General features: G+C 41.5%; 1 protein-coding gene across 1 annotated transcript in view; it reads right to left on the reverse strand.

Annotated features, from left to right (window-relative positions):
* Nucleotides 1-21,288, reverse strand: part of ANKS6 (ankyrin repeat and sterile alpha motif domain containing 6) — a 33,056-nt gene that overhangs the window by 4,533 nt on the left and 7,235 nt on the right. The window contains exons 3-13 of the mRNA XM_066625420.1: nt 21,020-21,064; nt 19,984-20,188; nt 18,711-18,817; nt 15,788-15,936; nt 14,735-14,939; nt 13,162-13,205; nt 11,892-12,095; nt 11,012-11,177; nt 5,856-6,025; nt 4,431-4,620; nt 2,814-2,881 (exon numbers count right to left, since the gene is read on the reverse strand). Of these exons, the coding sequence (XP_066481517.1) occupies nt 2,814-2,881; nt 4,431-4,620; nt 5,856-6,025; nt 11,012-11,177; nt 11,892-12,095; nt 13,162-13,205; nt 14,735-14,939; nt 15,788-15,936; nt 18,711-18,817; nt 19,984-20,188; nt 21,020-21,064 (1,553 nt within the window). The remainder of the gene's footprint in view (nt 1-2,813; nt 2,882-4,430; nt 4,621-5,855; nt 6,026-11,011; nt 11,178-11,891; nt 12,096-13,161; nt 13,206-14,734; nt 14,940-15,787; nt 15,937-18,710; nt 18,818-19,983; nt 20,189-21,019; nt 21,065-21,288) is intronic.

Below are 21,288 nucleotides of genomic sequence, written 5' to 3' on the forward strand. Positions count from 1 at the left end.
GGGTGGATCTTGGCGGCAGCCATGCATGCTAAGATCCTATCCCCCTCTTCCTGGCCTGACATGCCCCAAGGCTCCTTGAACTAACTCTCGGTAAATAGCTGGCATAGGCCTGAGGAGACCCATTGGCAGCCAGGCTGCTTGTGGGGTGGTACTCTTCCAGGCTATCTGGTTCCCCCCTCCCCCCCCACAGTATGTGCTCTGTCAGTGGTGCTGCATGCTAAGGGCTGGTGGGGGATAGGATTGAGCTGCCCACTGACAAAGTAATAGAACACAAATATTTTCTTATGTACTTTAAAAGGTTTATGTTACAGGAGAATAAAACTCATTGTACACAAAACCATTATTTCTATTTGGGCTGAAAAGCACAAAGCAACATGCCCAAAGCTTTTATACTTGTACTTTAGGTGCAATGACCTGGAAAATAAAAACCTCAGTATATTCCTCTTCATGGAATGTGATATCAATTACATTCTTAAGAGGCTGGTCTTGGGAAAAGTTCCTTTCTTGCTATGAGTTAAAATCATGGCATTTCCCAAAATAACTAGACGTATAGACGTATCCCAAAATAACTAGATGTATACTAAAGCTATGGAAGAAAAAAAGCTATCACGAAGAATGTTAGTAACTGAAGTCAACACAGCAATTAGAAGAGTACTGCCTGGTCTGGTACTTTTGTAATATATAGAAAGGGATCCATTTGTGGTACTCTTTTTGTTATTGTTTAAAATCCCTTGTGTTTGCCAAGTATGCACAAATGGTAATATAATTACTAACAATGGCTAGAATGGTGATACATGCCAGATTATTTCTTTATTTGTGTCAGAAGCACTACAAAGTATATTTTATACATATAAAATAACAATATACATAAAAAGGTTTAAAGTAGATATCATTCGTCCAATACCAGGCCACCAACAGCATTCCCCCTTGCCTTCATAAGATCTTCCTCTGTACATACTGAAGGTGATACAAGCCAGATGGAAAAATAAAAATCATGAATGGCCTTTAAGGACCTGGGATTCCATAATATAATTAACAAAATTTGTTGGAGCATGAGAAAGTAAAGCAAGGGACTTGCTTCCATTCAGAAATGGAGTCTTTTCATCATCTTTTGGGTAAGAAGTGCCACTATAATATTCAATATACTGTACTGCACTTTATTAAAACCACTTTATTAAAACCACTTTATTAAATCAGTGGTGGACAGTCAAACATGTTTTCTATGAGACTTGATTTATATTATGTATAACGATTGCATATAATAGATGTACTGTAAGTAAGCAATTTATAATTTTAAAAAGAGAGAATTGAGTAGGAAGGTATATATGCTGTCTCAATGACCTAGAGTCTGGCGCGTGCTAGAATGTCCTCTTTGAAAGGAATAGTGAGAGTGCCAGCTTAGCTGCAGCTGTACAATGTTTGGAATCTAGCTCTGCATTGGCAAAGGTCCCATATTTGGAATTGCACAAAGACTACAAAGAAGAACAATAAAGTTGGCTATCCCTGATTTTATTTCTTTTGAGGAAAAATCTGGAAAGGCCAAATAGCACAAAAAATCATGGATTTTTATCATCTGACTAGACAACTCCCACAGTTGAAGAATAAAAATTAAGAATCCCAAGTGTTGTGAATAGGAAGATGATTGCTATTCAGAAAAATTGTCTGCATACATGGGCAACCATCCTTCTATCTAACGTTATTCTGCGTTCACATGTGAAAACATTTTTGAAAAGTCAGATATTAAAATTTGAGATCATAATTCTTCCAAAGCAATGGTTTAAAAAAAAAGAAGTGACTTCATAGTCATTGGACAGATGCCTTGCTGTCACTGTGTCTGCTCTTTCTAGCAGGAGCAGCATCACGTCCCTGGCCAGTCCCTCCCGGGAATGCAGTGGCTGGCTCCCCCAGGTTTGCAGGTTGGTTGTGGGGCTTGTAGCTGTTCCTAGGTCATCATGGTAGGAAGGAGGAGGTAGGAAGAGGGAGGAACCTTGGGCCTGGCAGCAAGGAGGCCTCAGACAAGGTTTGGGGCCACCCGCCCCTCCTGGTCTTTCAGAGGGTGTTGTGTTGGTCTCTAGCTAAAGGAGCCAGCTCTCCAGGCCACTCAACTCCTCACTGTCTTTCCTTGGCCTGGCTATATCCCCTAGGACTGTGTCTGGGCCTGCCACTTCTAGCCCAGTGGTTGACCTTAAGGCGGCTGGGGCAGGTTCTCCCCATCCCTCTGCTCCTTGACCCAATTGTAGCTCAAGATGGCCAGAGGGCAGTGTCCACTGACAGTGGCATGTCCTGCTAATGCCTTGCTATGGCAGCAGCATCAGTACCAGTTTAGGGCACTCCACAGCCTTCCCAGCCATGGCCTGTGTTGCGCCCATCTTGGGTGCTGCCGGCTGGGTGCTGCAGCCATTGTTACATGCCACCCTTCCCACACTCCAGCAAGCTGGCCCCTATCCCAAGCAGGCAGGTCTTGAAGCTCTGGAGGGCTCATGACTGGCCTGCACCAGCCGCCCAGGTAGGTGCTTCACTGGACACACCAGCTTTTGATGGTAGCTTTTTTTTTGCAACAAAAAATAGCATATGGGGAGTGTGATTGGAGCCATGGTGGGACCAAAGTGCTAAAACCTCTTTCCTGGCTGTAATTTTGCCCCATTTCACTCCCCCCAATACTGGTGTGCTTCTAAAAAACACAAACACACCAGGCCAAATGATGCATTTATCATAAGATGTAGTTTGGCCCTCAGTGACTGTACACAATCCAAGTTTCATCCAGACTCACAGAGAGAACAGATAGCAAAGCAAATGTTAAAATAAAACTGTACCTCCTGTTCTTCAAAAATAGGTTGATACTTCTCAAGGGAGAGTTTTTTAAGGATGCCTGTGAGTTCATCTTTAAAGAAAAAAGAAAAAAAGTGAAACATTTTGTTTTTATGAATGACTGGAAAACTTACATACTGTATTGACAAGAACAATTTTGAGCTAATCTTGCAAAGAGACAAGAACACACAGAAAAGAAGCTCAACTCATGATGCCCAAGTCTATATCTCAAGGCATCCCAGTCAATTTTCGTTAACTGCTGGGATTATGTTCCTAGACAACCCTGCTGTTACAGAAACCGTGGTTACTAAATCACGGATCCTATGGTAAAAATGGGGTTAGGTTCTTGCAGACTTCTTAACTATACACTTTTTGTAAAAAAAACTTTCAAATATAGTAATAAAAAACCTAGTTCTGATTTCACCTCTATTTCATTAATTTAAATTTTGCACATAAACTTGCTGAGCTCAGGCATCATATCATGCACTTAACTGCAAGAGCACATGAAGACTTGTTAAGCTGTTGAAAATGACTAAGCACATGTGGAGACTTGTTAAGCCACAATTACAAGATAAGCATAAAGTCCCTCTCAGAATTTTTTAGCCACGAATGGGCATGAGCTTGTGTGTGGGGACATAGATAACACTTTTATTGATATGGATAAGTGAATTGACCACACCACATTAACTGTGGGAATATTCAACCATACACAAGCAAAACTAACTGTGCAATGCAGAGTAAAATGGGGTCTTGAGCTGGTTCTTTATCTTGCATGCATTTGCAACCAATAGTATCTACAGTACAGCCATTCAGATGAGGTTTTAGGGAAGCCCAGGAATTACTACAGTTTCAGCACCAAAACATCCCACCCACCCCCAGCTCTTCAGAATACTATATGCACATGTTTGGGTTCAATTTCTAGTGGCTAGTGACAGAGATTCCCCCAAACCCTTAGTAGCGCAACTTCAGTTGCTTCTGAACCACTACAGGTCTTTTTGAGAGAAAAAGGATGGAATATGTAGTACTTGGTGTAAAGTTGTCCCTTTTGCCTTCCTTTAGCTGGATGGAGAGGTCCTGTCAGTCTGGTTCAGAATCCCTAGTTGCATGAGCAAACCATGGACAGTGCAGGAAATCAGAATATACCAAGACACTAATCAGTAATTGCTCCTCTTTTTGACAATCCAAGGAAATGACATACCCTAATTGTTATTTATTTATTAGTAGAATTTATATCCTGCCTTTCCACTCCAGAAAGGAGAACTAAATTGTTGGAGTAGTATATTATTATGTCCTGGACTGCTTGAAAAATCTTGACATTTTATGGCAGCCAAGAACTGAACTTTTGGTAAAATTATGTACTGCAGCTGTGCTGTGCCATTTTAGATTGCACATTTTGGTGCAGCCCAATATAAAGCATGTCCTTGTGAATAGAAAACTTGCATATTCAAGTCTTGATTCTGTCAAGATTCTTTCATAAACAACAATAGCTAATTTGTAAGTACAGAGAGGGATTTTATTTCTTTAAATATGGGAGATAATCCAAAAGCAGTCAGTAATCTGAAGTGGTACAGTCCAGCAAGAGCTATGTGATCCTGCTAGTTATGTAGACCAGCACTACTCACCTTCATCAGTCAGAGTTCCACTGCTGGAGTCACCACTACTTTTCCCTTGCCTGTGAGAAGAGGAGAGAGAGGGCTCTGAACTTTGAACTTTGGGGGATGGTGAGGGGGATGGCGAGGGTGTGAGCGTTGGCGATGTGCTTTTAGAAGTAGACGAATTCTCTGATGGAGGCTTTTTGTTTACATCCAACTTCTGTTTTTGTAAACAACAAACATAAAAAATGTTTCTGTTATTAAAACCTGACATATGGCTCTTAACTCTGTTGTTTTTAACATTTGTGAATTGGAGAACTTTAGCACATCTGTATCTTTGATATTTTTATCTCCCTGTATAAGTAGGCTCAATAGTAATTAAAATGTTCTTACTGATGAAAATATATTTGTCAGCTAGCTATACTGCAGGATTATTGGGGTGATTCACATGGCTGGAATACAAAAGCTTCTGGCTACAACATTTGAAAGGAAAGCTACGTGGGCTAAAGGGCTGGGACTATGTTCTACAACAAACACTTTGTTGTGGAGGGATCTGATGTTTTCTTTCAGCTAACAGCCCAACTTCCATTATGAACAAATGTTAGACCTCCCTTATCAATTGCTCTTAAGAGCCCAAGGATTTTGTCATGCTTACTCAGAAGTAAATCCCACTGTGTTTTAATATAGTTTACTCCCAGGAAAATGTGTACAAGCAGCTCTCAAGTAACATAGTTTCACAATTTGCCTGTTTTCAAAATAATGCAATTTGCAAATAAATACCAAAAGTCTAACTTACGCTGGCAATTTCTGAAATAACATGGTGAATTAGTTGCTAATTAAGTGGTGAGTGGGCAAGGTCTGTACAGCAGCAGGCACCAGACACCTGCTGGCCAAGGTAAGTCAGCACAGGGGTTGGAATGGGGCAGGGGGTGGCAAAATGAGAAGGTGACAAGCAGAAAGAAGAGTGGATTAGGCCTGGGAAGAGTGCAGGATCAGCAGCAGCAGTGTCCATCAAATTCTAACCCCTTCTTGGGCCCAATCCACCTTCAAGGGTCCAGGTGGACTTGTGCCAATGACATTGCTGTGACAGGTCCAAGTTGACCCACAGGCCAGCAGGGGCTTACCCCAGGGAAAGCAGACATATGTTCCCTACCCTGAGGAGTGGGAGACCAGAGGCCAAAACTACCCTGCAAGATGCAGTGGACACTATGTTAGCATGACCGCATCACCGCTTGAGGAGTTGGGATTCCATAATTTTAGTCCAATCCCACCCATTTCCTAGAACCTTTCTGAGGAAATCATGAAAAACAGATATTAGTTTTGAGCTTAATAACTACTTAAGTGTCTCAGCAATATATTTCCATGTTGTACAACTGAGAATAGTACCAATGAAGCCGCATACTTCATGAATTCCTTTGTCAGCTTCTAGCTAACAAGATTAACAAACTCAAAAACCTTTAGGATGTGTCCATTGCCAATAGGTGATGCACTTTCTCCATCAGGAAGAGAGGAAGAAGGAGCTGAGCCTACTGGAATTTGCTGTTGGCTGGGTTTCTGTTCAGGTAGGCCCGCTGCTTTTTTCCTTTGCGCTGCCATTTGTGACAAAACACTATCTGCACTGCCACCTTAAAAGAAATACATAAAAATTAAGATACAAAATTTTAAAAATGAAACAATGCTATTTTTCTAAATTAAAAAAGAATCCAACCACATTTCAATGTTTTCAAGCAATATTAAAACCTGCACTAGATATCTAGAAGTCTAGATATTTTAAATTTAAGGCAGAAACTTTTCTTATATAATAGAATTTTGTACGTTTGGCTGATAAGGGGAGAGGAAATAAATCATGAACTCAGGTGTGCGTGGGGGGGTCTATAATTGTGTTATGCATGTCTGTCTTAAGCAATGTTTGCAGTATCCAGCATAAGGTCGAATCAGATCCAGGACAGAGGTGTAAAAGGAAAAGGACTAAGAATATCAAGGTTGGTTGATATAAGACTCACAAGAGGTAAAAGTGGGGAAAAATCAAGGACAAGAAGCCAGTGTCAAGGAAAAGTTTACAGAAGATACCAGAACAGAAAGAACTCCAAAAAGGAGCAGAGAAATCAGATTCATGCTGGTTGCTCTGAGGAAAGTTGATCTAAAGAAAATGGTTGACCACTTGCTTCCTCCTACAGAGGTGCTGGAAAACTTCGGCTGCATTCAGCTCAGTATTGATTACACAAACCTGACAGTTATTGAAACAAAAGTTTTTACTCTGTGTTATGAAATATATATGAAATATATATATATAAATATATATATTCAACATTCATATACATATATATATTTAATATATTCATATATATATATTCAATATTGAATATTCAATTCAAATATTCAATATTTGAATATATATCCAAATATTAATCAAGTATTAATCAAGTATTTTAATGACATTATTATTATTATTAATATATTATTAATATAATTAACAACAACAACATCAACAGTATTTACATACCGCTTTTCAACAAAAAGTTCACAAAGTGGTTTACAGAGAAAAACAAATAACTAATGGCTCCCTGTCCCAAAAGAGCTCACAATCTAAAAAGATGCAACACCAGCAGACAGCCACTAGAAAAGACACTGCTGGGATGAGGGGGGCCAGTTACTCTCCCCCTGCTAAATAAAAGAGGCGCACCCACTTGAAGCAGTACCTCTTAACCAGTTAGCAGGGGCTATATATCACCATATAAATTGAATAACATACCATGTATCAATTCACTTTCACTCTACATTTCTTTTCAACAATTGCCTTTCAAAGTCATCTCAGCTTGATTTTTGAAAACATCTTCAAAGGTTTCTCCCATTCAGTTGCTGACTCAGTAAAACAGGAAATGGGAGAGTGGGGGGCGGGGGGTGTAAGTGCAAACCCCTAGGTGCTACTTCTCTTGGCTCTCTGGCTGCCTTTCCTGACAAAACCAATACATCCTGGTTCTACCCTCCTGAGTAACCGAGAACAAATCTGCTCAGTCTTCCATATGATAGCCCCTCAGATATTTATAGATAGCTGTGATAGCGATGTCATCTCTTAACTGTCTCTTCTCCAAACTAAACATGCCCAACTCCTTCAATCTGTCCTCACAAGACATGGTCTCCAACCCCCTCACCATCCCAACTCACCCTCCTCTGGACAGAGTTCAGTTAATCAATACTGGCATGCCCCAGTATCTGCAAGGGTTCCATTCTGGACACACCCCGCGCCCCCGCATATACAGGGGGTGCCTTTTTGAAAGATTGGGGAATCTTGCTTTACCTTATTGCAGCAAAACTTTATTGCTTTATTTGCTTATAAGCAAAACCTTATTGCTGTGATAAGATTAAAAAAAGATTTTTAAAATGTTCCTTTATCACACCGAAATTGCTGAGTTTCCAAGCCTGCAGGCAGCCTTCAAGCCATCTGCAGCCTCTTTCTGGTCACCCCAAGGCTCCTCCATTTCTCCTATGAGTCCCAAAATGGAATGCAATGCCTTCTCTTCCTGGTCATGCTGCATTCTGGAACTACATTGGAGAAATAGAGGAGCCTCAGAGCGACCAGGAAGAGTCTACAGGTGGCTTGGAAGGCAGTCTGCAGCCCTGGAAACACAGCTGTTTCACTGCAGTAAGGTTAAGCAAGACTCCCCTGTCTTTCAAAAAGACATCCCCAGTATCCATGGTATCCGCAGGTAACTTAAACAGCGGTTACCGAATCCATGGATACTGGGGGCACGCCTTTAACCCTCTTAAACCGTACCACCCAAAACTGGATATAGTTTTCCACATAGGGTAGAACTAAAGCAGAATACAGCATTACTATTGCATCTCACAATCTCAGTTGATGCAGCCTAGAATTGCATTTGCCTTCTTTGCCACCATGTCATGCTGCCAGCTGATGTTTACATTGTCATCTACTAAAATGTCCAGATCACATTTTCACACACAGTACAGCTCAGCAGTGTTCCCTTTAAGCTGTGTGGTTGTGCAGCTGAAACTAGAGCCCCAATAGTGTGCTATGGAGCTCAGCGATGACAATGGTGTCATTGACAAGTGTTCCAGAGGTGCCCCTCTGCAGCTCTGGTAGGTCTCTGTGCATTCCCTTTGAAAATTACAGAGAATTTCTCTATCCTGCTAAACTATGGGCAAATGGTTCCTTATCTGAGTATTCTGATCAACCCTTCTGAACGTCGTGCAATCTCCTTGGCAAGATTCAATGTGTTTCCATCCAAGGTCACAGAATGCAGATATAGGCAAATACCATATAAAGACCGCCTCTGCCCTTGTAATTTGGGAAATGTTGAATCAATTATACACATTCTTTTTTATTGTCCTCGGCACACTAGATCCCGCCACACTTAAATGACTCCACTTCTCGGCAAAATGAATGAGCTTTTGGATGAGGCAAAACTGAAGTGTCTCCTAAATGACTGCTCACCAGATGTGCTAGAGGGAATTTCTAAATTTTTACTTTTGGTGATTTCTAAGCCTTCTTAATGTAATTTGTCAAAAATGTTGATATTTTATGTTGAACTGTAAATGTTTTATTAGTAATTTAGTATCTTAACTCCGTTTTTGATAAACGGGATTAGGACTAATTATGTTTGCTTTTATGATTTCCCTATCTATGCCTAATAAAGGTTTATTCATTCATTCATACCCAAAGGTTTATTCATTCATTCATTCATTCCCAAACCTCCACTGCCTTGTGGCTACATCCAGTTATGGAAAAGGCTTCAGGAGTCAACCTCGAGGCAAAATCCGGAGCTGGAGTCCCTGAGGCAGTTCATGGTTGAACACAGTCACGTTCTGGCAACTCCTGCGACGCCGCTGGAACCAACCGTATTGGCCTCTGCCTTTCCATTGGACCATCTCAGCGATGTGGAGAGGGGGGATTTGCTGCATGGGTAACAGCCTATCCTCCATACCTACTTTACCCAGGCTTCGCACACTGGAGAGGACACTCTGTTCCAGAACCACCATTCAGAGCGTGACACCATAGTCTTCCAAGACTGAAGGATGACAACATTCATTCATACAGAGAACAATGCTACACAGGCAAATATCTTCTATCTTCTATATATGCTTCTGATTTTTCCTAACCAAATGCAGAACTTTGCATTGATCCCGCTGAAGTTCATTTTGTTTGCATTTCCACTGTTTTCCAACCTGTCAACATAGCTTTGGGTCCTGTTCCTATCTAGGGCAGTGTTTCTCAAACTGTGGGTTGGGCCAATTTCAGGTTGAATTTTATCCATTCATTTCAATATTTTATTTTTAATATATTAGACTTGATGCTACCATGCTGTGTGACTGTATTTGGGGAAATGTTACAGACCTGTACTTTTAACAAGCTACTATGTATATTCTTTTAACAATGCTAGTAAATAGAACTTACTCCTGGGTAAGTGTGGGTAGGATTGCAGCCTAGGATTGTTAAAAATGTTCCTGCTTGATGATGCCACTTCCGGCCATGACATCGCTTCCGGCAGGTCCTGACAAGATTCTCATTCTAAAAAGTGGGTCTCAGTGCTAAATGTGTGAGAACCACTGATCTAGGGTACTAGCTACTCCCCTCAGTTTGGTGTCATCTTCACGTTTGATAAGCATTTCCTCTACACCTTCATCCAAGTAATTTATAAAGATTTTTTTAACAACACTGGGTCCAAGACAGAGTCCCACCTCACCACTTCGCTCCAGGTTGAAAAAGAGCTGTTGACTAGTACTCTCTGAGTACAGTCCATCAGTCAGCCACAGATCCACTTGAAATAAATAAGACATAAACATATGTTCAGCCCCCAACTTCAAATCTGTTAAAACAACTAGTACAGTAAAGGGACTAGTGGCCCTTCTTCTAAATAAGGGGAGCCAAAGCAGGTGACCTATACTTGAGGAATGGTCTTAGTATTTTAAAAACAACTTACTGGTTGGACCTTTAATATAGACTGTTCTTGAGTAGCTGTCTAATGACAACATTTTAAACATTTAAATTAAAAATATATAGTAGTTGGCAACCTTCAGTCTCGAAAGACTATGGTATCGCGCTCTGAAAGGTGGTTCTGGAACAGTGTCTAGTGTGGCTGAAAAGGCCGATTCAGGAGTGACAATCCCTTCCACACTGGGAGCAAGTGCAGTCTGTCCCTGGCCTGTCTCCCTGGCTATGGGCCTTCCTTCTTTGCCTCTTAGCCTCAGACTGTTGGCCAAGTGTCTCTTCAAACTGGGAAAGGCCATGTTGCACAGCCTGCCTCCAAGCGGGCCGCTCAGAGGCCAGGGTTTCCCACTTGTTGAGGTCCACTCCTAAGGCCTTCAGATCCCTCTTGCAGATGTCCTTGTATCGCAGCTGTGGTCTACCTGTAGGGCGCTTTCCTTGCACGAGTTCTCCATAGAGGAGATCCTTTGGTATCCGGCCATCATCCATTCTCACGACATGACCGAGCCAACGCAGGTGTCTCTGTTTCAGTAGTGCATACATGCTAGGGATTCCAGCACGTTCCAGGACTGTGTTGTTTGGAACTTTGTCCTGCCAGGTGATGCCGAGAATACGTCGGAGGCAGCGCATGTGGAAAGCATTCAAAAGCAAAAAAATATATAAGTACCTGATTTATTATGAATTTCTCCACCATGCCTGTTAACTCCTGCTATACTATTTGATCCACCAGAAGAGTGTGGAGAATGGTTGAAATTGCTTGAGTTGGAAGGAGTTGGAGGTCTTCTTCCAAAGGCTGACAATTTAATGGGTCTAGTTCCTCTACTTAAGGATGACTGAGAGAGAGAGAGAGAGAGAGAGAGAGAGAGAGACATTTGTTAGTTTCTCAGAATGTTTTTACTTTCTGTACTACTTTAAAAAAACACACTTGTTGCCTATATTGTCAAAATGATGCTCTTGGCTCAAAATGCACTTCCATGTACACCCAGTATGCATGTCTTTATCAAGAGTTGTGATGTGCAAATAAATGAGTCAAAGTTCATGCATGTAACATTTAAATCCAGTACTTCAATTTCCTTATCTTGGAGAACAGTTGAGAGCCAGTGGACTGAGTTTTGAACTGAGACCTTAGAGATTTGGGTTCAGATCCCTGGTCAATCACTGAATGAATCCCTCCCCCCATCTTAATTGTACTTGGATTGCCAACTGCAAGCATAATCTGTGAGTGTTTAACAAAAGTGTTCCCCTCCCCCGAGAGTTCTCAATCAGCTTACAATTTTGTACACATGCAATTTTGTACACTTTTTCACACCATCCCTTGGAAATTATAGTTAAGGGACGAAGCAGCAATAGGCATTAGAAAGGGACATCAACAGCAGCATCACTTTCTACAGCATAGCATCACCTAAACATTATGGGTTGCACTTTAAGGTTTCTTTCTTCTGGAGAGGAAACGTTAGGGTACAACCCAATGTCAACAACCCAGATTTATAAACTAGTAAAGATTAAATTGAACCCCACATAGTACAATTTTATTATTAGTCTCTTACTTTGTCAGAATTACCACTGCCATTGCAATCATGACTGGTAGCTCTATGTGGAAGGCCAAGCCTAGTTTGCTCTCCACTGCCATCTTTGCTTGTTTGTGTCCTGTCAGAATTCCACAGCTCAAAACTTGAAGGAGGCAAGAAAGGTGGAATCACAGCTTTCAGTTTGTCACTAGGCAGCCTTGTGAATGGAGCTCCACTTCGCAGCTGACCAGGAAAAAAAAAAAGGAAGGAAGACTTATAGCCCAATCTTTTGCATGTCTACTCAGAAGTAAGTCCTATTAGAGTCAATGGGGCTTACTCTCAGGCAAGTGTGGATAAGACTGGGCTGTTAATAGATATTCTTGCACAGATCATCTGGAAAATAAGGCAATTAATTACAAAATGAAAATTATGTATGTGGTTATTTATGACAGAAGCACAGAAAGAGAGCTTTGAAACATGCAAAAATAAAATTTAATCAAGGCTGGGTGGAGATACACTGCACCTTTTATCCAGTAAAGCAGAACTTGCCTATAAATGCCTCAGGGATGAAGGTGGTTTCTGGCACTTCTCCCAACCCAAGTACATTTCCACCAAGCTCCACCATCCCATCAATTTTATCAGTCTCAAGATTGTCCTACTGACTCTCACACGGCCAGCATTCAGTTATCCCATCTACATTCATTCTGTTCCACAAACTCACCAGTTGCAGGGTATTCTCTACGCCACTGTGTACCAAGGAATAGGATCCTTCCAAGTCACAGAGAAGCTCTCCTGCCATGATGCTATCCACTCCCAATAGCTTGACTGGTGAAAGTCCAGCCTCCTTAGGTGAAACATCTGGTGAGCATCCTCATTAGAATGCCTCCTGCAACTGCTCAGTTCCCAGTGGGAAGGACACGTATCAGGCTGAAAGGGACATTTGACTCTCTGGCACTCTGTTTTTGACCTGCTCTGCACTGATCAGAGGAGCATATTATCCTGTCAAAATGGAACTTTTCCTTGGCTGGCTTTGCCACTACCTTCCATTCCAAACTATCTTGACCATGCAAATTTTGTTCATTATAGGAAAAATACTACATCTTATAAGGCTGCTTAACAAATATTGATCAACAAATACTTATCAATTCAGGACATTCACTGCATTGTATGCATGGTGAAGTTATTGTAATAATAACAGGGCTGAATAATACTCCAATTTCTTTTAGATAAAAGTTTTTTGGGCAAAAGTTACAGTACGATCTACAAATCACTTGGTACACCAGCTTCCCACTTGGTAGTTTTAACTTACCACTGTTGTCAATAATTCGTTATCCTTTCTTGCCTTTGTGCTGCCTACAACTGGAAAAAAGCAACTACGTTATTTTAAACCTATCAAATAATCCATGCAAAATTTATCCTGATTATATGGTGCCATAATTTTTCCCAGGATACAATATGCAACTCCCCAGTTTCCCAGATTTGCCCCTCCCATACATCTATTGCTTCTTGAGAATTCATTAGCATTATTGTGTGGGGGAAAAAGTTATAAAAGTAGGCCAACATCAGAAATCTAGATTCTACTGCTCATCCAAAATCAGTTCCTGCTAATATAACTTCTAAAGTCATGATAGATTTATCTCCCTCTCTCAGGTCTCCCTGAGGCAGCAAAACCAAGGTGACCAGATGTCATAACTGCAGAAGAGAACAAGGCACCCCAAAATGTAGGACATCCAAGAAAAATGTAGGACATGACAAGATAAAAGCTAAAAACATTCGTATATTTTGATTTCATGTGGTTAAACACTGCATTACTTATAGCTTTAAATTTAATAATATTATATATACTGTATTACATATAATTTATTAATTACAAGAGGGTTATGTGCTACCTACAGGGCAACTCACAAGGAAAAGTAGGACATTTAAGTTTTTTTCCAGGACATGATGCTAAAAAAGAGGACATGTGGAAAAAAGAGGACATCTGGTCACCCTGAGCAAAACTCTATTTGGGCTATATTTTATTTATTTATTTATTCAGTGTTTATCCCACTTTTCTCCCAAAAGCATCCAAAGCAGCTCACAAAAAATATTTTAAAAATACAAACAACTAAAAATCAAACTATACAATACAAAATAAATACGCTATTCAAACATTTAAATAATAAAAACAGCCAGCAGAAGACAAATAAAATATCATAATCAATCACCTAATAAAAGCACCAGTAAAACCCACAGGTGCCAGGCACTAAAGGCTAAAATCAGAAGGCTTGCTGAAAAAGGAATGCTTTCAGATCTTGCCAGACGGCTGCTAAAGAAGGAGCTATACTCAAACCAAAGGGGAAGGAATTTCATAGAGAAGGTGCCACTACCAAGAAGGCCCTGTTTTGAGCTGCTGCCCTTCTTACCTCTGTGACAGGGTATCTAAAATCACCAAATCACTACACACAGTTTCATGCTTTTATTTAGACAGACGTGTATTCCACATTGGAAACGTGCATTGTCTGAAGCAGCCTTCCCTCATTTACAGTTTCCCATTTTTCATTGCTCTCACTTATAGCTAGAAATCTATGGTTTTAAAATGATAAATGCTAAGGTTTTCCATATTTCCATATAATTATCTGTCTGTAGAAACCAGGATGCTATCAGACTAGGTAACATCATTACATTTAGCCACCCCAAAACTGATGGGGTTTTTTTCTTTGGTTATCATTCAATCTCATCCTTTTATTAGCTTTTCACGTAAATATCAATATGGACAGTTTTAAAAAGATTGTGGAATCTTCCTAAATGTTTATATGTTCGTACATCTGTACCTCCATGTACTGAATACCCTCTGCATGGTAGGTGTGACTGCATATGTGTGTACATTTGATCGTTTTTACCATTAGCCTTGTTCTTTGTTGCCCACGCTGTTGTGGCGTCATGATTTCCAGAGTTTTCACTTTGTAAAGTGGCCTTCATTGTACAGTCAAATAGTGATGTTGACTCTTCCGGAAAAGACACAGATGGGTTAATGGAAAATCCATGATTTAAAGTTTGGGTCAGCTTCAGCTTTCGAAATCTGTTGGACATCCTGCTCCACCATGACTAGAAAAGAATGCATAATTATGGTTTTTTAATGACAGATAATTATGCACAATGATAAATAACTGGCAGAATGACTTGAACATAATTTATACAAATAATATAATTTTAAAAACCATCACCTTCCAAGAACCTCTGGACATCACTTTTTCCTGTTTTGTAAATCTAACGTCAGAGTTAATAAGGCCAGTCTCTTCCTAGGACCAATAATCAAATGGAGAAAGAGCCAGGAAGCAGAAAGGATGAACCATCACAACAACATAGAAGCAGAATGTTATTAAGGAGGGGGTGTTAACGAAAATCCAAGAGCAGCTTAGTTTGTGCCTGAAGAAGTCACTTAAGTGGACCAAGTGCTCAAGGTCCAAGTAGAACCATACTGGCCCATTGTGTTAACTAACATCTGCAGAGTTCATAGCTTTAGTGATACAGTCAGGAACTCTCTTATCCAACAAACTGCCACAGTGGAGTAGATGTAAGTTTTCTGGTCCTGCTGCTAAATTCCCCTGTTCAAAAGTTCTAATTCTTTACACAGGTGTTGCAATAACTGACAAAAGGGGAGAGAGTACAACTGAGCAGCCCAATGTCAAGCATCCTGGGGCCCCTGGCTTCAAAAGCACCAAAATGGCAACCATTGCATCCAGTGGGTGCCAGAGGTCTCCTTAGAGTAAAGGAGCATTTGCTTCTTACCCCAGGTAATGCAGCCACGGCGTCAATGGGTCTCCTCTGATCTCTGCCCTCTTTTGAGCGGGTGCAGACATGAGGTTTCTAGCTTTAACAAGTGTGCAGCAGAAACTCATACATTCACCATGCACTGATGTCTTATTCAAATAAAGAATATGAAATATGCATACCTTTAGTCCTCCCTTGTCATCTGGCAGCACTGGGACATCAAAAGATTGCTTATTTCTGGAAAAAGGTGCCGTTGTTTTGCTGTTCTGCTTACTCTTTTCTTTGTCTATTTGCATGCAAGCTGATGCAAGCAGCCGTACAAGTTCTGCATCTGAAAAATTCACAAACAATTTATGTTGGAAAGAATTGCCCACCTCAACTTTCCAGTAACAATAAGGGCACAATCCTGACCAACTTTCCAGCACTGACTTAGCCTCAATGCAGACCCAAGGTAAACATGCCCTTACCTTGAGGAGGCCTCCTTGACTGCCTCCCCGCTGCAGGATGCAGTGCAAGCCACATTGGCACAGCAATGTTAGTGCTGGAAAGTTGGTTAGGATTGCGCCCTAAGACTCTTACAGCCAGTCATATCCTTGAGATATTCTGGCATATGTGAAGACATGTTGGCAAATCTCCTTGTATACCAGCCCAATGACAGCCCTGCTAATGTATGTCTGCCCACTGATGGGTGCATCATGGACACTGGTATAACATTAGCACACCAATATAACTGGGACGCTGGCATAAGTCCACCAGAGGAGGCCAAAATGGATAGGATATCAGACAGTAATGGATGAGACAAGGAGGGGGTCAATGTATGCTGTATTGTATCCCAATGCCCATTCAGATGATGGATGTGCCCCCGATATTCACAAAAACGGTATGCCAATGACAGAGCTGGTGCTGGTAGAAGTAATGTTATAAAGAACAATGGAAAAGGGGAAAACACCAGAAGATCTCTCTCATCTCCTGTTACCTTCCACCCCACCAATTTTTCTACAATGGAGCATCCACTGCAGACTATATCTGGCAGCCAATCATAGTATATCGACCCAGTATACTTGCTTTGCCCCTACCAGAGAGACTACAGCTTAGATGAGAAGGTACATGGCATTGGGCTATTTCCCTCTGGTCTCTCAAAGGGAACTTTGGTGATGGGAGTCAGGGTGAAAGAGCACTTGGTACACAAACGGAGCACTTGCACCAACTTGTCCTTCCCACGTATACTCTTGAATTCCCAGAATTCTTATTGCAGGTATTCTACCCCAGAAGATATCATGCACACACATACCTCTACCTCACAGCCTCCACAGGAGAAGCGAGTACAGTGCACCACTTATAGGTAACCGGGGGGGGGGGGAAGGAGGAATTTCATGCTGTCCCACAATGATACTGGATCTTTGTTTCATGCCTCTATAAACCCACCCCCATACTTCAGCATTATCACGTGTCTCTGTGATTGATTGTGTTGCCTAACCATTCCTTCCTTTTGCAAAAGCAGGGAGTGTCTGCTCCATGGTAGACAAACTCCATGGTAGACAGTGAATCAAATGATGCAGCCAGACCTCACTGGAACCTCTTACTTGGCTATCTGTTGGATAACCTGCAATGGCATAATAGCTCTGCTAGAAGATGGTTGGCAACCCCCTGGTATGTTTCACTTTCAGATGCTACTTTATCACTGATACAGTTAATAAAACATTTACTGGACCACGTTGTTTCTTTGTTAGCAGACAGAGTTCCCCTCTTCCCACCCTAGTTATTTCTTAGCTCAACTGGTCTCAGGAACTCTGGTTCCAGGGCCTGCAGCATTACTTCATGATTTCTTGTTGAGGGGGGATGCTCCTCAGTGATCATCAGCCCACTGTTTCCTGCTGCAGTGGTGTGTAGCAGGCAATTGCAAGGGGACAGGAAAGACAGCCATTCTGGTAGGTATCAGCGATGAAGCAAATGGTATGGTGTGCGTGAAGGTGTGGCTAAGTGGATGGGCAGTAGGTGCTTTGTGTTACATACCAGCCCAGTGATTGGCCCATGCAGTATCTCTCTGATAGGCCCATGTGCCACAGCCTCCCAGTCAGGTATACCTATTTGTGGCAATTCAAGATGTTAAATGCCAGATGAGGTGCTCTTTGTGGATCTCCTCTGTGGCTAAGTGGTTAAAGAGCAGCTTTATGGTGAACCTGGTGTGGGTTGTACAGTAGGCCTGCCTCCTCTTTTGTCCCTCTCCTGGGTGTTTCTAGCCAGTCATACAAAAAGTTAGTGCCTTGCTGCTTAGGACAAGTCTGGGCTCAAACCCTTATCTGGTTTCTAATCTGCATCTTTATGCCGTGAGCTACCAGCATCTTGTTTTGCCCAAGTGCTGTTAAGATTCATCTTGAGATGAACCCCTTGAGATTCATCTCAGTCCATCTGCCTCCCCCCCACTTTCTTTCACATAGCTGCCTTTTTCTGAGAGTGCTGTCTTTCTACCCTTGCTCTGCTGTTGTCTGAAAGATAGTTCTTAGATGTGTGTTTTGGAGATCAGGGATTTGAAACCTGAGTGCAAGGATTCCTAGCTGTTCTTTACTTTTGCCCCTTTGCTGCTGACACCACAATAACTCCCAAAGGAGGTAGGATACTGTGGCATCCTTGCATCACATTGTTTGTGTTTGCTGTCTTTGGGGTATCTATTTCCCTATCTCCCCATAGTCAGTGGGGGTGCCTGTTACTGTGTTGCTCATGCCTAATGGCTGTCGGGGAGGGAGTCCCTCCAGCACTGGCTGCTCTTTGGCCCTGTGCCAGCCCTCACCCCCTGCTTACACCCTGGTGGCACTTCTCTGGGTGTTAGCATCAGGGCTGGGTGGATGTAGGGATTGACTCTTCAGAAATGACACTGATGGTGCACCAATGTTTGTATGCTGCTACATGGATGATGGGCAGTGTCAGGGTTTCCATGGTTGCTGTCAGTATTACTGGGAAGACCGCACTGGCGTAGCATTGCCTAGATGAGCTTAAGATATGATGGATGTCGTGCCAGTGTCACTGTGTCATCAGAGCAGCATCTGAATAGGATTGGGCTGTTAATGTATGAGAAATATTGCACACAAAAGAAACACACAAAAATACCTGGATCGTTCAACAGCATTATCAGGTCAAAGGCTGTGTACCCATTTTTAGCACGCAGATTCACATCAGCTCCTTGATGTAATAAATACTTAACAACTTCTTTATTTCTACAAAAACAAAATGTGGGTCACACATATTAAAGGCCATAATATCAGCATTATACTAGTAGTGCCTAGCTAATGGAAGGCCAGAGGTAGATTGGCCAAATGAGCTGGGAGGGTAATCAAAGCTTTGTTGGTGGAGGGCAGTGTACCATCCTGCCTAAAAATGGTAGTCACACTTCCTTTACTGAAGAAGCCCTCCCTTGATCCCACCATGTTGGCCAAATACCAGTCAGTATACAATTTGAAGGAGCAGTTTGGGCTTGCTCCTGGATGTCCAGGTGGCAGCTGTGGCCTAGCTTCAGCTGGTACACCAACAGCACCCATTTCTGTCTTAGGTGAACCTGGCTAGGGTGATCCATTCCTTTGTCCATTCCTTTGATTGGATTACTGCAACATGCTTTGTGCAGGGCTACCCCTGAAGACCATGGAAACTTCCAGCTGGTGCAAATGTAAGTACCTAGGAACTGATTGGCATGAGACAGTGTTATGATGTCTTGCCTTTGTTGTTTCAGCTGCACTGGCTACTAGTGAATTTCTGGGGATGATTCAAGGTGCTGGTCATGCCCTTTAAAGAGCTAAACAACTGAGGGCCAATCTGAAGGACTGCCTGCTTCTCTACCTGTCTCTTAAGATCTGGAAGACTCTCTTATGTGTTCAATTGCCTTCTGAAGTTTGATGAGTGGCAGCCACAAGGGAGTCTTCTACTATGTGGAATTCCCTGCCCTGTATTGTGCATCTTTCTTTTTCCATGCCAGTGATTTGTAAGAGGTTGAAGATCTGGCTCTTATTGCAGGCATTTTCTAAATTATTTATTGTGTCTTGAATTCTTCCTGTTTTATTTGTTTTTATTATTGCTGCTGGTTTGTTATGATGTATTATAGTTGCAGATCTATCATAACACATCTTGAGTCCCTACAAGGGGAAAGGAGGAATTAATTTTTTTAATAAATAAAATTAAAAGCCTCTCCAGATAGGAAAAAAATACAGAGCACAGAAGGGTTTGAAGATCTTCTCCAGAGTATGCATGAATGAAAAAGAATGGAGCTTCAAATGCAGGGGGTGAGGAGGGGGGAAGAATTCTCACAGATTTTTAAAGGGATGATGATGAAGGTGACAATGATAAGAATAAACATTTTCTTTCCCCAAACCAGGAAAATAAAGATACCAACCCATGATATGTGGCCTGCATTAGTGCTGTCCAGCCATGGACATTATCCTGTTTGTCAATAGCAGCATTTCTTGAAACAAGCAGCTGTACAAGTGACAACTGCCCAGTTACAGCTGCAATCATCAGTGGGGAAGCACCATCATCATTAAAGACATTGACTTGTGCTGCATCTTCATCAGTAATCTCTTTCACCAGCTGAAAGTTGCCTATGGAAACAGTAACATCCTTCAGTGACAAATAAAGAGTTCAGGCAGTGGAAAGAAGATCTATTTTTAGTTCTAGTGGTGAGCTGTTAAAAATAATTATTTAAGAGAGGGAAAAACACAAGTACGCAAGAAAAGGGTACAGAAAAGACAGATTTGCTTTGCAAGTGTTCTTTAAGCACAAGAATCCTATAATTATTTTGGCCAGACAATTTTAAATGCTGATTTTCTGTGGTTACTAATCTTTACTACTGAGTAGGAAGCTAATTACTTCTTGAAATTTATAGTTACATAGAATAGGGGTTCTGAAGGGGTCAGTAATGTATCCCAGTAAGTATTGCAAGCATTACTCCTGTGAGATCCTCAAATTTAAAGCTCTCTTGGGCTACAATCCTATACAGACTTAACTGGAGGTAAGTCCAATTGAACTCAATGGGGCTTACTTCTGAGTAGACATGCCTAGAATTGCAGTATTGATGTCATTGGTTGACCTGTTCAAATTCTACAGGCAGACAGAGGAGCCCAGGAAAAAGGGGTAGAGGTTGCAGGGACCTAAGAAAAGAGAAGGCAGGAGTCATTAGGTGGGGCTATGAAATTAGTTGGAAGAGGAATGGTGCATATGAATGAAAAGGAGAGGAACAGAAGGAGAAGTCTGAGAGGGGAAGGCATGGGCAGAGATTAGAGCTGCATATGACTTGAAAAACTGCATAAATTTAGATGACCAATGCTGATTTGAAATAATCAGCCAAATCTTTGGCTGAGGGCCTTTAGTATAACTCTACTAATCATTTCTGGAATGCATCAGCTGAATAATTAGGGGGAAAAGGGTCTTACCCATTTTCAAAGCATGGAATACATCAGGTTGCCTCTTCTGTTTATCTGGGGGAGGAGAAAAAATACATAATTTATAATATCTCTATAATATGCACAACAGCAACTATTTCATGTGAAATACTTTAAGTTGTCCATTTCACTTAAATATTTGTGCTTGGCCACCAAAGACAGAATTAAAAAAAATAAAAGACTGGATGCTCTTCTGTTATGATGCTCATTTCACAGAATGACCACTTTGGGACACTGCCCTTTCCCTCTCCTGGCTTTAA

Source organism: Tiliqua scincoides, chromosome 4 (assembly GCF_035046505.1).
Source record: "Tiliqua scincoides isolate rTilSci1 chromosome 4, rTilSci1.hap2, whole genome shotgun sequence".
In the NCBI taxonomy this organism is placed as follows: Eukaryota; Metazoa; Chordata; class Lepidosauria; order Squamata; family Scincidae; genus Tiliqua; species Tiliqua scincoides.